General features: G+C 40.4%; 1 protein-coding gene across 2 annotated transcripts in view; it reads right to left on the bottom strand.

Moving 5' to 3' along the window:
- TBC1D19 (TBC1 domain family member 19) overlaps positions 1-12,902 on the bottom strand; it is a 107,865-nt gene that overhangs the window by 21,658 nt on the left and 73,305 nt on the right. For both annotated transcript variants that reach the window (XM_069977493.1, XM_069977492.1), the window contains exons 14-15: positions 2,195-2,279; positions 889-933 (exon numbers count right to left, since the gene is read on the bottom strand). In XM_069977493.1, coding sequence (XP_069833594.1) covers positions 889-933; positions 2,195-2,279 — 130 coding nt within the window. The remainder of the gene's footprint in view (positions 1-888; positions 934-2,194; positions 2,280-12,902) is intronic.

Raw genomic sequence — 12,902 nt, 5'->3', positions numbered from 1 at the left:
CGCTGCAAGTCGGCTAGGTCCTGGCAGATCACTGTCATTACATACACGCAGCGTTCTGAACGACCACTGCGTGTATGTAAATCTGCCGGCCGCCTAACCCCTTCTGATGCCGCCCGCCTCCTGCTCCAGCTCTGTATACATTACCTGTCCTCGCTCCACGGGGTCCCGGCGTCCTGCTCTCCCGCCCGGCCAATCAGTGGCTGCGGCTGGGTAACACACTGATTGGCCGGGCGCGAGAGCAGGATGCCGGGACCCCGTGGAGCGAGGAGTTATGTATACAGAGCGGAGCAGGAGGCGGCCGGCATCAGAAGGGGTTAAGCGGCCGGCAGATTTACATACACGCAGCGGTCGTTCAGACCGCTGCGTGTATGTAATGACAGTGATCTGCCAGGACCTAGCCGACTCGCAGCATTATTAACGCTGCGAGTCGGTAGGTGTGAAGGCACCCTAAAAGTTATTCTTGTAGTACAGAATACAAATAAGTGAATCCGTGTATTATAATTTATTTATTATTAATCCAGTGTCTTCAACGTGTGGCGCTCCAGCTGTCATAATACTTCAACTCTTAGGGCCCTATTACACTAACAGGTATCTGTCAGATTTTTACAGCCAAAGCCAGAAATAGATTTGAAAAGAGGAGAAATCCAGTCTTTTCTTTATGACCTGTTCTCTGTTTATAGTCCGTTCCTGTCTTTGGTTGCAAAAATCTGTCAGATATTTGTTGGTGTAATAGAGCCTTTAGCCTTCAGCTGTCTGGGCATGAAGGGAAGTGTATTTTTGTAACAGCGGGAGAGCCACAAGTTGAAAACCCCTGGATTATTGGTATGAGTGTATATTACACATGCAATCTCTCTGCTCACCACTAGAGGGAGACAAAGTACAGCATACCATTAGGTGGGTAGAGGACAGCAAACTCTTCTAAGCCAAGTTTCCCTGAAAAAAAAAAGAAGTGGTGGACATTAGACCTACACAAAACTGATGCTCAAACTGCACAGATATGTGTGTACAAACTGTGTGCACGGTGATGCAAGCCTTACAAAGAATTAAGATTAGTCACAATTGTATACATGAGCTACTTTAACCCATTAAGGAGTAAGCTTTTTTTGGCCTTTTGGACTAAAATAAATTTTATCTTATTACTTATATCTTAGTAATTATACCTTTCAGGTGAAGTAGGGATCCCTTTTGTTAAAAACTTGAACTAAAGACATTTGTGCTGTATGACAAGTAAAGGAAATGCAATGTTAACAGGACCTAACATGTTTTGTGGGAATCACACCCCTGGTCTGTGTTATGCAGATACTGGCTAAAACAGCTTAGATATTATGTTGCCCACCTGCTTCCCCTGCATTCTGCTACTGAGTGTTAGAGCCAGAACACAGGGGCAATTGTATTTACTTCTATTTCTATTTACTTCTATTTAAAAATCTCTCGTCTCCAGTACTTGTCAGCTGCTGTATGTCCCAAAGGAAGTGGTGTAGTCTTTCCAGTCTGACATGGTGCTCTCTGCTGCCACCTCTGTCCATGTCAGAACTTATCCAGAGCAGGAGAGGTTTTGTTTTTTTTTAAATATGGATTTGCTCCGGACAGTTCCTGACATAGACAGAGGTAGCAACAGAGAGCAATGTGTCAGACTGGAAAGAATACAACACTTCCTGCAGGACATACAGCAGCTGATAAGTTCTGGAAGACTGGAGATTTTATTTAAAAATAGAAGTAATTTACACATCTGTATATCTTTCTGATACAGTTGACAAAAAAAAAATCTCGAGAGTACCCCTTTAAGTCACCAGAACTCAGTGTTTCACTTTAAATGGAACTGCTACCTTCAACCTGTTGTCTGACATCATGTACTAGAGATAAAGGAGCCCTTTAGGTATGCTGCTGTTCTTAGTATCCATTATTTATGCAATGCCGTGCTTCTAGAATATTAGTATTCTAAAGTTTTTCATGAAAAATATTTGGCCCATTTTAGTAATGTGTAATGATTGTTACCCAGGTTGTGAAAATCACAAATCAATTATCCTTACCTGCGCCATAAAAACCTCCTTAATATTATTTCTTAACATTTAGAAATAAGTATACTCCACGGAATGGCTTGGAAAAATGGCTAAGTACAAGGTACTTAAATTTTGCATTCTGTTCTTCCCAATGTAAAAAAAAAAAAAAAAATCTGTGAAAAGTAGCAATTTACCTCGAATGTAAGACTTGGGCGGAGAAGCACTGTTGTATGCAAAGTGTTCTAGTACAGAGGTATCCCTGGAGAAGCAGAGCAAGACCTGGGGAAATAAAAGTAGTTTAATAAGAGCATTTAAAAGAAATGCTTGATTTGCATGCAGCTAATAAGAAAGGGAACACAAAATCTCCACAACGTTAAGCCGCAGACCTAATAAGATTGGCCATCCATGTAACGGTAAGAAAACAGCATTGTGAGATAATTAGAGGCGCAGGTTCCTAGCTCACAGATATTTACAGACAAATTAGCCTGGACTGGTACTATGCCCTATGTGACCTTTAGTTCTTCGTGCTTTATTATGTGTCATTCATTTAAGTGCACGCTCTTTAAAATGGTCTTTTTCGTGACTAAATCGTCTTGTGTCGTGTTTCTATCTATAAAGAGAAAACAAAAAGGTTGCTTGGCAGCAATTATTTCTGGGATGCAATTAGTTTTTACAGTAAGAAAATAGGACCTCAGCTTTAAAGAGACACCAATTTAATTTGAATGCCCACTTTGTATTATCATGTCAATTGAAGGCTCCCCATTCATTAAGTCAAATCTGCTGCGGATTTTCTGCGGATCCGCTTCAGAAAATCTGCTGCGATACAGTACGTGTGAAGCTACTCTTAAACAGAGACTGTGGAGTGTCAAACCTAGTTTTATATATATCACATAAAAGCTGTCTTACATATATACATTTGCCACTGTCAGTTCACTCTCAGTATACAGTGGTGCCTTGGATTACGAGCATAATTCGTTCTGGGACTTTGCTTGTAATCCAAATCCACTCTTAAACCAAAGCAAATTTTCCCATAAGAAATTACTGATATGCAGACAATTGGTTCCACTCCCCAAAAATAATGATTTGATATTTTGAATAACATGTAAGACAAATGAAACAGACATTTATAAACAGCTGAATATGTGATAATATAGGTTACTGTGCAGTATAGCAATCAGCATGTGGAGTAAAATGTATAATAAGTGAAACACCTGAAACACAGCAGCAGTTTGTAGATACAGTGTGGAACTGCAGATCCCTATAATGCAGTAGCGTAGTACAACATGCTAGAATAGAGAAGCAGGGCTGCTGTCAGAGGTCTGTGTGGTCACATGACGGCAATGGAGAAGGGGTGTGTGCTCAGCATGGACCAATCAGAACTGACAGAGACTGCAGGGAGCATGAAGGACCGAGCAGTACGGATGTGGGTACATACATGCAGCACTTTGTCCGGGGAGAGAGGGGTTACAGCTATGAAGAGATTACCTCCACAGTTCTGTCCCCTGATGTAAGCCCCAGCCTGAAGTGGATCTGCTATGATTTGGAAAATGAGGGAGACTTCCTGGGTTAGAGTACAGGGCTGTAGACCCCGCTATATAGACCATGTCCCTCCCCAACTCGCGCTCCCACCTAGTACAGGGAGCTCTTAAACCAAAACAATGCTCTTAAACCAAGTCACAATTTTGAAAAACTGTGAGCTCTTAAACCAAAACGCTCTTAAACCAAGTTACTCTTAAACCGAGGTACCACTGTATAGGTGCTGGTGCACCTATACACTGAATAGCTAAACCCCTTTAAGTTGTTTTACTTATTTTGATTCCAATAAATATGCTTTATGTTCTTGAGTAGTAGCCTGATTACCTTTACAACGGTCAGGAAAAGCCTGATGTTACCATTTTACTTTAGTAAATTTGTTATTATAAATTGTTGGCCATTGGTGGAGTTGAAGTCAAAACTTTGGCTCACCAACTCCTCAGCCCTACAGCCAACAATGATGTACAGAAAGCTAAGGGACACACAAATGGCATGCATATTGGGCAGGGGTCTGCCTGTCTAAAAGGCCTCCCTTTATATATGAGAAAAGTATTGGATCTTACTGAGTGTGACATACATATCAACAGATTTTAGTCAATATCCAAAGCTAGCAATAAATCATCTTAAAGAAATTAATTTTATGGATCACTGGCCTCCTGAGAGTTTCTTCTCATTCCTACCTCTGCAGTTAGGAAACTCGCCTACGGACCTTAGTCCTAATGAAAAGGTTGCATTTACCAATGCAGAGAAGAAAAAAGTCAAATGTCAGGAATTATTGTACAATATTTAGATCTCTGATGTTTCCTTTATTAAACATGTCATTTCTCTTAGGTTATGGTAAAACAACATACCATAACCCCCCCCCGGTAGGCGCTGGCAAGTATACTCACAGCAGCTGATCGTGTCCTTCGGCGCGGCTTCGTTCTGGTCCAGCAGTGCCAATCAAATCCGGTGCACGCTCACATCCGCCTCTGCAGTGACTCCTCTTCTCTGTCCTGTGATTATACGCCGGATCTTACCCACTTCCATGCATTCTGTGACTTCCGGCATTCAATTACAAGGAAGAGAAAAGGAGTCACTGCAGAGGCGAATATGAGCATGTGCCGGATTTGAATGGCGCCCCAGGACCATGAGTATACATGCCAGCACCTACCGGGAATAATATTTTTTTGTGAACTGCTTCTTTAAGAAAGAAAGATTAGGGTGTGACTAAAGATATTACTTGAAGCTCCTGGGTCCCAATGCAACATATGGTACATGTGCCACGTGCCTTTTAGAACACTGGCGTTGTCGTACACGGAAGTGGAAGCTTTGGACTCCCCTTAGGCACAAGGACCTTGAATTTACTGTTATCCATACACTTTCTACAGCTACACCCTGAATGTGACAGACTAACAATAAGTACTGCCCAGCAGGGACTGTGTCACTCCACGCCACATCTGTAGAATGGATGTGTGCATCCATTTTTCCATTGACAGGGATCACAACGCATCTGTTTTTTTTTAACGTACACCAAAACATAGCTGACCTTATTTTTTTGTATATTAAAAAAAAAAAAAACCTGATGCATTTGATCCTTTTGTTATAATAGAAGTCAATGGAAAAACAGATCAAAACAGATGCATTTGTTTTTTCATGAAAAACGGATTTGCAAAAACGTTGTGTGAGCTCAGCCTACTACAATTTATACACCGAGCTCAAAAATAGCAGAGTGTGCAGTAAATTTCATCAGCATAAAAAAAGTGACTGTTTAGCTCTACGCCCGTACTACCATAATGATCAAATACAATATCATCACAGAATGTTGGGCCTAAATATGACAAAGTGCCAGTAGGTGGACATTTGCCTTAAATTTGTTCGGCATTGTGGAAAAGGTTTCAGAAGTGCGAGGTGATAGCAGCTGTGTACTTTAACCACTCCAATTTCCTGCTAGATTGAATTTGCCAACAGCAAAGTTCTAAACACTGATGTGAGCACATTGTGCAAAGAAATATCTATTTATATCAGGATCTTCAGCGCTAAGCATTTGTGCCATACATTTTTTATTACTTTGTTTTGCCTTGGTGGGAAAAGCCAACACAATATTCACAGCTATTTTAACAGGAGTGGGCAGAAATGAAACTAATGAAACCATGTCAGCGTGGTGATAAATTCATAAGAGAACGTCAAAGGTAATGTACAGAGCAGCAATTATCTATGAATGAATGGAACCCAGAGCCAGGTAATACTGAGATCCATTATATCCCAGAGTGCCACATAATGCAGCAGCGCCTTCCAGGGATGTGTTAGGAAAACCAATTGAAATATTCCTTTATCTATGTATACACTAGCGTTATAGACAACCCACATATGACTAGCGTTCCATATGTAATACATCACAATTATGGAACAAATCAATGTTTTCAAACTATATTGTGCAGTAATAAATTCATGTAATTCTAAGAAACCTATACCACACTATGTTATATTCCTAATAATAAAAATTAACTGTAAATTCATACGCCACAATGGAAAAAATAAATTAATAACAAAAACTAACCCCCAATATGTCCTGATATAACTTAACCAATAAAATAAAAAGACTTTTACAGTACTTTTTTCCAGTCTCACAGCCGTAAATATGATCAGCGAAATCGGCACTTGGTTGCAGTACCTTTAGACAGCACAACTAATTGAACGACCAATTGCTGTGCAGCAGACAATATCAATTCATTTTAAAGCTCCTCAGCTGTCACTTTGGCACGGGCCGATTATCAACCGAAGACGCTTTTCTAATACCTTTACTTCTTTACTGCTTTACTCCTTTACTTCTAACAACAGATGATATCTGGGGTTTTCCATTGTTGGTCCTGAATGTTCTGCGTTTAGAAACCCCATAAACAACTGTTTATGGGTTTGTTTCTCAATCTGCACACCTAGCTGTACTTTTCTTTGTGGAATTGTCCATCTGTTCCTTCTACCTAGGTTAGGTCCAGTTTTTGTGTGGTCCACAGCAGATTATTTTTTGATGGGCTTAAAATGAGCAATCAGCTGAAAAGTGAGAGTCGGCTCGTTCACCGGGTGATCACTGGCCCTATTACACAGGGAGATATGATAATTGTCCCATGTAATAAGTCCTTCAGATTTTAGCTAAGGCTACATGTCCGACAGCGGACAATAAATAAAACTACTGTTTACTGCCGATTGCAACTAGTACAAATTTATAAAGAAACTATACACATAAATGCTATATAAGAATTGAAGTATCGCAATATCGGTGCAAAGTTAATAATAAAAATTTGCATAGTTGCTTAACATTTTATGTGTTTTCAGTTGCATGTGTTTTTTTTTATTTTACAAGCACTAAGACACCTGCAGCATGAAACATGATGCAATGTATGTGTTAATGTAACTTAAAACAGGACATGCTTATAAAGGGTTGGCACAAGAGCCTTTAGCCTGAGCAAGGAGCTTTCAACAAACAGTGTAGTTTCAATGATAGGCCCAGTCTGTCTATGCCTCATAAGGTCTGTCATTCATTTGACTTGGTTTCATGTAAACCCTTCTCTCCCCAGCAGTTTCAGTAAAGGAAATGTATAACCAGCTGCAGGACACTGCCAGACTGGCTTTAGTTTAAGATGTTGTCTTTTGTTAAACACCCAGCACACCACTGATCGGCCATTAGCCAGAGCCACGATGCTGACATACGCAAAAAGTAGATCAGAAAGCAGACAGCTCCATACATTGTGTAGTGCTCATGCTGAGTTACTGCAGTTCATCTTCCATTGACTTTGTGCTGGGCATGGCCACTACATAATGTATGGAGCTTTCTGCTTCCTCTTCTGTTCACTATGTATGTGGTCACCACACCTCTGGCAAATGCCCAACCTTTTTTATATTGATGACCACTCTGAGAGTAGATCAATACATTTTGCGTTGAAAACCTACAGCCTATGGCTCAGTTCACACAGCGTATAATTTCATTAAATAACAGCCGTAATTGCAGTTTTGCAACCACGGTGGCTATTTAATGAAACTGTCGATAACATTGATTGTAAAGGAATCCCCGCCGGAGTGTATACACTCTGGCCTGGATTCCTTGCAGCCGCAGAAAAAAACTGACATATCAGTTTTGTGCAGTCGCTATTCATTGCATAGTGGCTGCAAAAAATTGACTGTTCAGAAAATGTAAAGTGGAGCTCTGGCCGCACTTTACATTGTCGGCTATGGGTAATTGGAATGCAGACACACCCGAATGTGCCCGCATCCCATTTCTAAAGAAATGAAGTTCATCCGAAGTTCATCTGGTACTGCAGAATGGTCAGTGTCTTACGTAGTGTGAACCCGGCCTTTAACTGTATCCATGTTTTCCAGGGCTTCCTAGGGCAGCCTCTAACTTCTTCAGATACTGGGAGTTAAATGCAGAGTGTTCGGCAAGTTCGCTCAACACCACTCATGAGGATGATGATAATTCAGGTTGCGATAGGAGAAGAAAGTTAAAAAATGAACAACAACATAGACCTAACAAAGGTCAAGATCTCCACTCGTATCGAAAAGTAATTTAACCACTAAAGTTTTGAATGCTAAAGCTGCAGTAAAGTTCAGCTCATTCTTCAGCCTCTTAAAGTCTTGGCGCAGTTTACTTCATACAGTACATCACTGTTGACCTTGTATACTAATCTCAAAAGGACACAACTTAATAGGAAACTACCCAGAAGGCCTCCTTTACACGTAATCCTTCATAATGCCTGTGTGTCCAGGGCCTTGCCCTCTCTTTAGTGTAACAGATCCCAACAAGTGTGACTAATTTACATTTAATCAAACAGAAGGAGAAGGAGTCGCTGTCATTTTCTTCCATGACATTTATATTGACATTGCAATCAAATCCATCATTAAGACGTTGAAAAATGCAATTTACTTCCCGTAGCCAAAACTTCAAGGAAGTCATGTAATTTCGCTTAAATTACTTTCCTTCTGTGCAGACGGTTATAGCATCCGAAGATACTATATTACATAAGGTGAAAATAGCAGGTATCTGGCCAATCCTTTCCTCAGACTCGGTTATTAAATTCAGACTGGGAGAATAGCCCAGGGAATTCATGCTAAAATGCTCATAAAAAAAAAAATCTAATCCAATCTAATAATTTAGAGAATTAATTGCACAATAGCCTGGCGGTTGTTTCACTTGTTCGGGAGTTCTCAAATCCCAGTACAAAATCCTTTTATATTAATACCCTGAACTGTACAATACCCAGAACAAATATAGTTCTTATGACAGTAAAAATAATAGTAATATAGTATACCGTCATACATTAATATGGGAGATTAAAGACAGAAGACAGAACAATTTACTCTAGTTTGCTCTGGGAATTTTTTATGAAACAAAATTTCATAAATCTAAATATTATTTATCCTTCCATAGACCTTACCAAGAATGCCCATTTACATAGGAGATTGCATCTGTTCCATTAAGAGGGATGAAAAATATAGCCTATCATTTATGGAATCCCAAACATGGCTAGATTACAGCTCCATACAGGCTTCTAGTAATACAGAGTCATTATATAGCGGTCTATAGCTTGGGGTAATACGATATCTCATAAGTAATACAAAAAAGGTGCAGCTGAACACATATATGACACAATTCACACTAGTAGCAGGAGTCCATTAGGAGTATCTAAACATTTTTCTGTGATGCACCAGGGTTCCATAGATACTATGAAAGCATTCGCTCCTGAATGTCTCACTTTGTCATCTAGAAAAGGAGAAGGCGGCTTCTGGATTGGGAAACCTTTTGGATTTCTTTTGGATTGTATACATTTAGCCATGCCTGAGGACACGGAGTGCGTCCAGAACACGTTGGCGTTTGCCTGAGATGAATGTCCATGTTCTCAATGTGGCTTTTAAGAACACTAAATAAATTCATCATCTGCACCAAACGCTGAGCTCAGCAGACTTTTTTTTCTTGTATCCCATAAGCTTCTGATATAATCGTCCATCAGATACCATATTATGAATGTATTCTCTTCTAAAGAAAAAACTATATTTAACTCAGTAGTATAAAATATTGACTACAAGATAAAATCTACAAATCAAAATATAAAAAGAAAAAAATGCTGTCTTAAAAAGTTCTTGTAATGTGTCAAATATATTAGTTTCTACCCTGAACTAAGGTACCAAATACATTATATTCTAACGTAAAATGTCAGCAAATTTACAGTAAGATACGTCGATTCAGTATCGGCTGTCGATTCATTTGGTGTTAACAAAGTTGTTCTGCCTTCCAGATCTTCCAGTTCCTTGAAGTAGTCTAAAATGAGACTCTGGGGTAACTCCAGAATTCTTCAGGAAATAGAAAAGCTTGGAAAGTGGAACTTTTTTTAAAACACTAAGGGGGAAATTTATGAAGACCTGTGTACTCATACGCTGGTCTTAAATTAGTCCCTGTCCTCAATTGCCCCGCAGGGCCTGAGCTGCCCCTGTCATATGGCAGGCGCAGAAATCTACACCTGTTCCTGAGCAGGTGTAAATCATGGTAGATCAGGCATGGGAGGAGGCCACACCTCCTCCCTGCCTTGTCATGCCCCCCTTCCACCCAACCATCGGGCAAGCAGAGCATGCAGCAGGTGTACACCATGGAGAAGGTACAAATCTGCATCTTCTCCCTGGTGTACGCCCCGGACGCAGCCTTAATAGATCTCCCCCTAAATGTATGGATATTTGATTCATTACATTTGGGTTTAGCAGATCTTACTGTAATGGTGAAAAGTCAACTTCTTATAATAAATGTTTTTTTCCATTTGCAGTTACATTTTTTTAAAGGGTTTTTTACAGGTCTATCTTAAAAAACAAACTTCTGCTGTACCCGCACAGTCAAACACTGGTGGAGGCAGGTCACCACTAGAGTCAGGGATTGGCTGCGTAGACATTTCTTGAGACAGAAACCAGAAAAATAGTGAGCAGCAGGGACTGGGCAAAATAGGAATGATAGTGGTATGGTATAATGACAAGTGAGTACACAATTTTATATTTTTTTGTTAGTCTACACTAAACACTAAAAATGGCACACTGGACAACCCCTTTTTATTAATAAAAATGAAAACTGTTTATTTTCATCTGAATGTAAGAAAAGACTGGCACTCACCAACATAGTGTACAAATGGCCTTTACTAACAGTGAAGTCATGTTACTAACAGTAGTGGATGCAGATACTAGCCGAGACAAAAGCTTTGAGCTGCTGTCCTGAAGTGGTAACTAATGACCCTTATATACCAGAACCCTGATGCTAATAGCAACCAGGGCTGTGGAGTCGGTAAGCCGCAGCTCCGACTCCAACTCCTGAATTTTATCAGGACCGACTCCTGCTCCTTCATAAATGGCCAGTCATATACCAGGGGAGTTATTTATCACACTGGCTCAGCAGCTTCTCCCTAATGTCCTACATGATAATGGGGCGACTTCTGAGGGAATAAAGGAATACTGTATATAAAGCAGATTCTCCTGTGTGTGCAGTAGATACAGCTAGTCTCCAGCCTCCATGTCCTGAACTACTCACAACTAGACTAGATGGAGCAGGTGGTCTTTTCCTGCTGACAATCTTCTATGTTTTTAACTAAATATTCACCATACTTAAAGAAACACTGCTAACAATGCCAGATACCTGTAATATAGAGGTCAGCCATAGTGATATAGAGGGGGTCACACAGTGATATAGAGAGGGGGTCACACATAGTGATATAGAGAGAGGTCACACATAGTGATATAGAGAGAGGTCACACATAGTGATAACACCACACTGAGGACAGAGGTTACTGCTACACTACTTATGGCTTCTCCTCCTCCTCTATATTACACAGGATATCTTCATATTACTCTGCTGCTCATATACAGTCATCCAACATCCAGGAAGAGAACAGCACAGATCTCCCTCCCACCCCCCCCCCCACCCCCCCCACACACACAATGGACTCTTCCAGCTCAGAAACAAACGGCCAAATAGTGACTGACAACTTTTCCATGACCACCCTTATGTAATAGTGCAGTATGCCTCAATATATTAAATATTCAGAACAACCCCCTGCTTAAGCGCTGGCAGAGATTGACATCACTGCAGAGCACTGTTATGAATATTTATAAGAAGAGGTCCTGCAGGAGCCCTTTCCTTTGCCCTATTAGAATCTATCAGCAGATCAGATCCGTCTGATCGGTGATCTGATTGGCTGCTGCGGGCAACAAGGTCATTTTTGTTGGGTGTTAATAGACAGCTATAACCCTCATAATCCTAATCATCTAGTATTATGAAATAAAAATATAAACTACTAGTAATAACATATCTACTTTATGGGGGAGATTTATCAAACATGATGTAAAATGAGATTGGCTCAGTTGTCCCTAGCAACCAATCAGATTCCACCTTTCATTTTCCCAAAAGTCTGTGAGGAATGAAAAGTGGAATCTGATTGGTTGCTAGGGGCAACTGAGCCAGTCTCACTTTATACCATGTTTAATAAATCTCCCCCAATGTGTTTGCAGAGTTTATAAAGACATTTCAGAAATTTTAATCAGTGGTTGGTTGGATACTGAGATCCCAGAACAATTAGTTAAGTGAGGGGGAAGAAGAAGGTGTCTCTACTTGTTGGCTGAAAACACTGGGTGACTGAGGAAGCACTTTCCCTCTGTCTATACACATACATGCTGTGGCTGTTATTGGCAGTGGTATCTAAGAGGTTAAACGGCTGGGAATAGTCAACTTCTACCACAACTTCTATGATCTATTTACTGGGTTCTCATCTGTTTGGATTGAATCCTTGTTTGAATGTTAATCCAGTCTGATTGTTACTTGAAGTCAGGAATGAATTTCTGCCCATTTATGGCAGAATGACTCATAGTTTACGGTTTCTTTTTATCGCAGTGTTTAACTTCAGTGGATTTGGAAAGTGTCATCAGGGTAGATAGAAAAAAACACTGCCGACGCCTCCAAACGGGTATCACCAAGCGCAGGTCCAAGGAAAGAAATGGATGATGACATAAGAACGTGTTTATTGCGCCCCAATGCGTTTCTAAACCATATTGATTTCTTTTTCAAGAGTCATTGTAACCGGCGCTGGTCCAAGGAAGGAAATAGATGATGAGACACGAATGCGTTTATTGCGTCCAATGCATTTCCAAACCAGTACGGTTTGGAAACGCGTTTATTCGCAATAAACACGTTCTTATCTAATCATCTATTTCCTTTCTTGGACCAGCGCACAGTTATACCCATTTGGAGGTGTCGGGAGTGTTTTTTTTTCCTATTGTTTTTATCCCCTGTGGATATCGGGAGTGGCTGTGGTCTGTTATTGCCTACACAAGAGTTGTGCCTCTGTTGTATGCACAACTCGCACAGGTGAG

This window comes from Dendropsophus ebraccatus, chromosome 7 (genome assembly GCF_027789765.1).
Source record: "Dendropsophus ebraccatus isolate aDenEbr1 chromosome 7, aDenEbr1.pat, whole genome shotgun sequence".
NCBI lineage: Eukaryota > Metazoa > Chordata > Amphibia > Anura > Hylidae > Dendropsophus > Dendropsophus ebraccatus.
The sequence above is the reverse complement of the archived record's forward strand: the minus strand, read 5'-3'. Positions and strand labels throughout refer to the sequence as shown.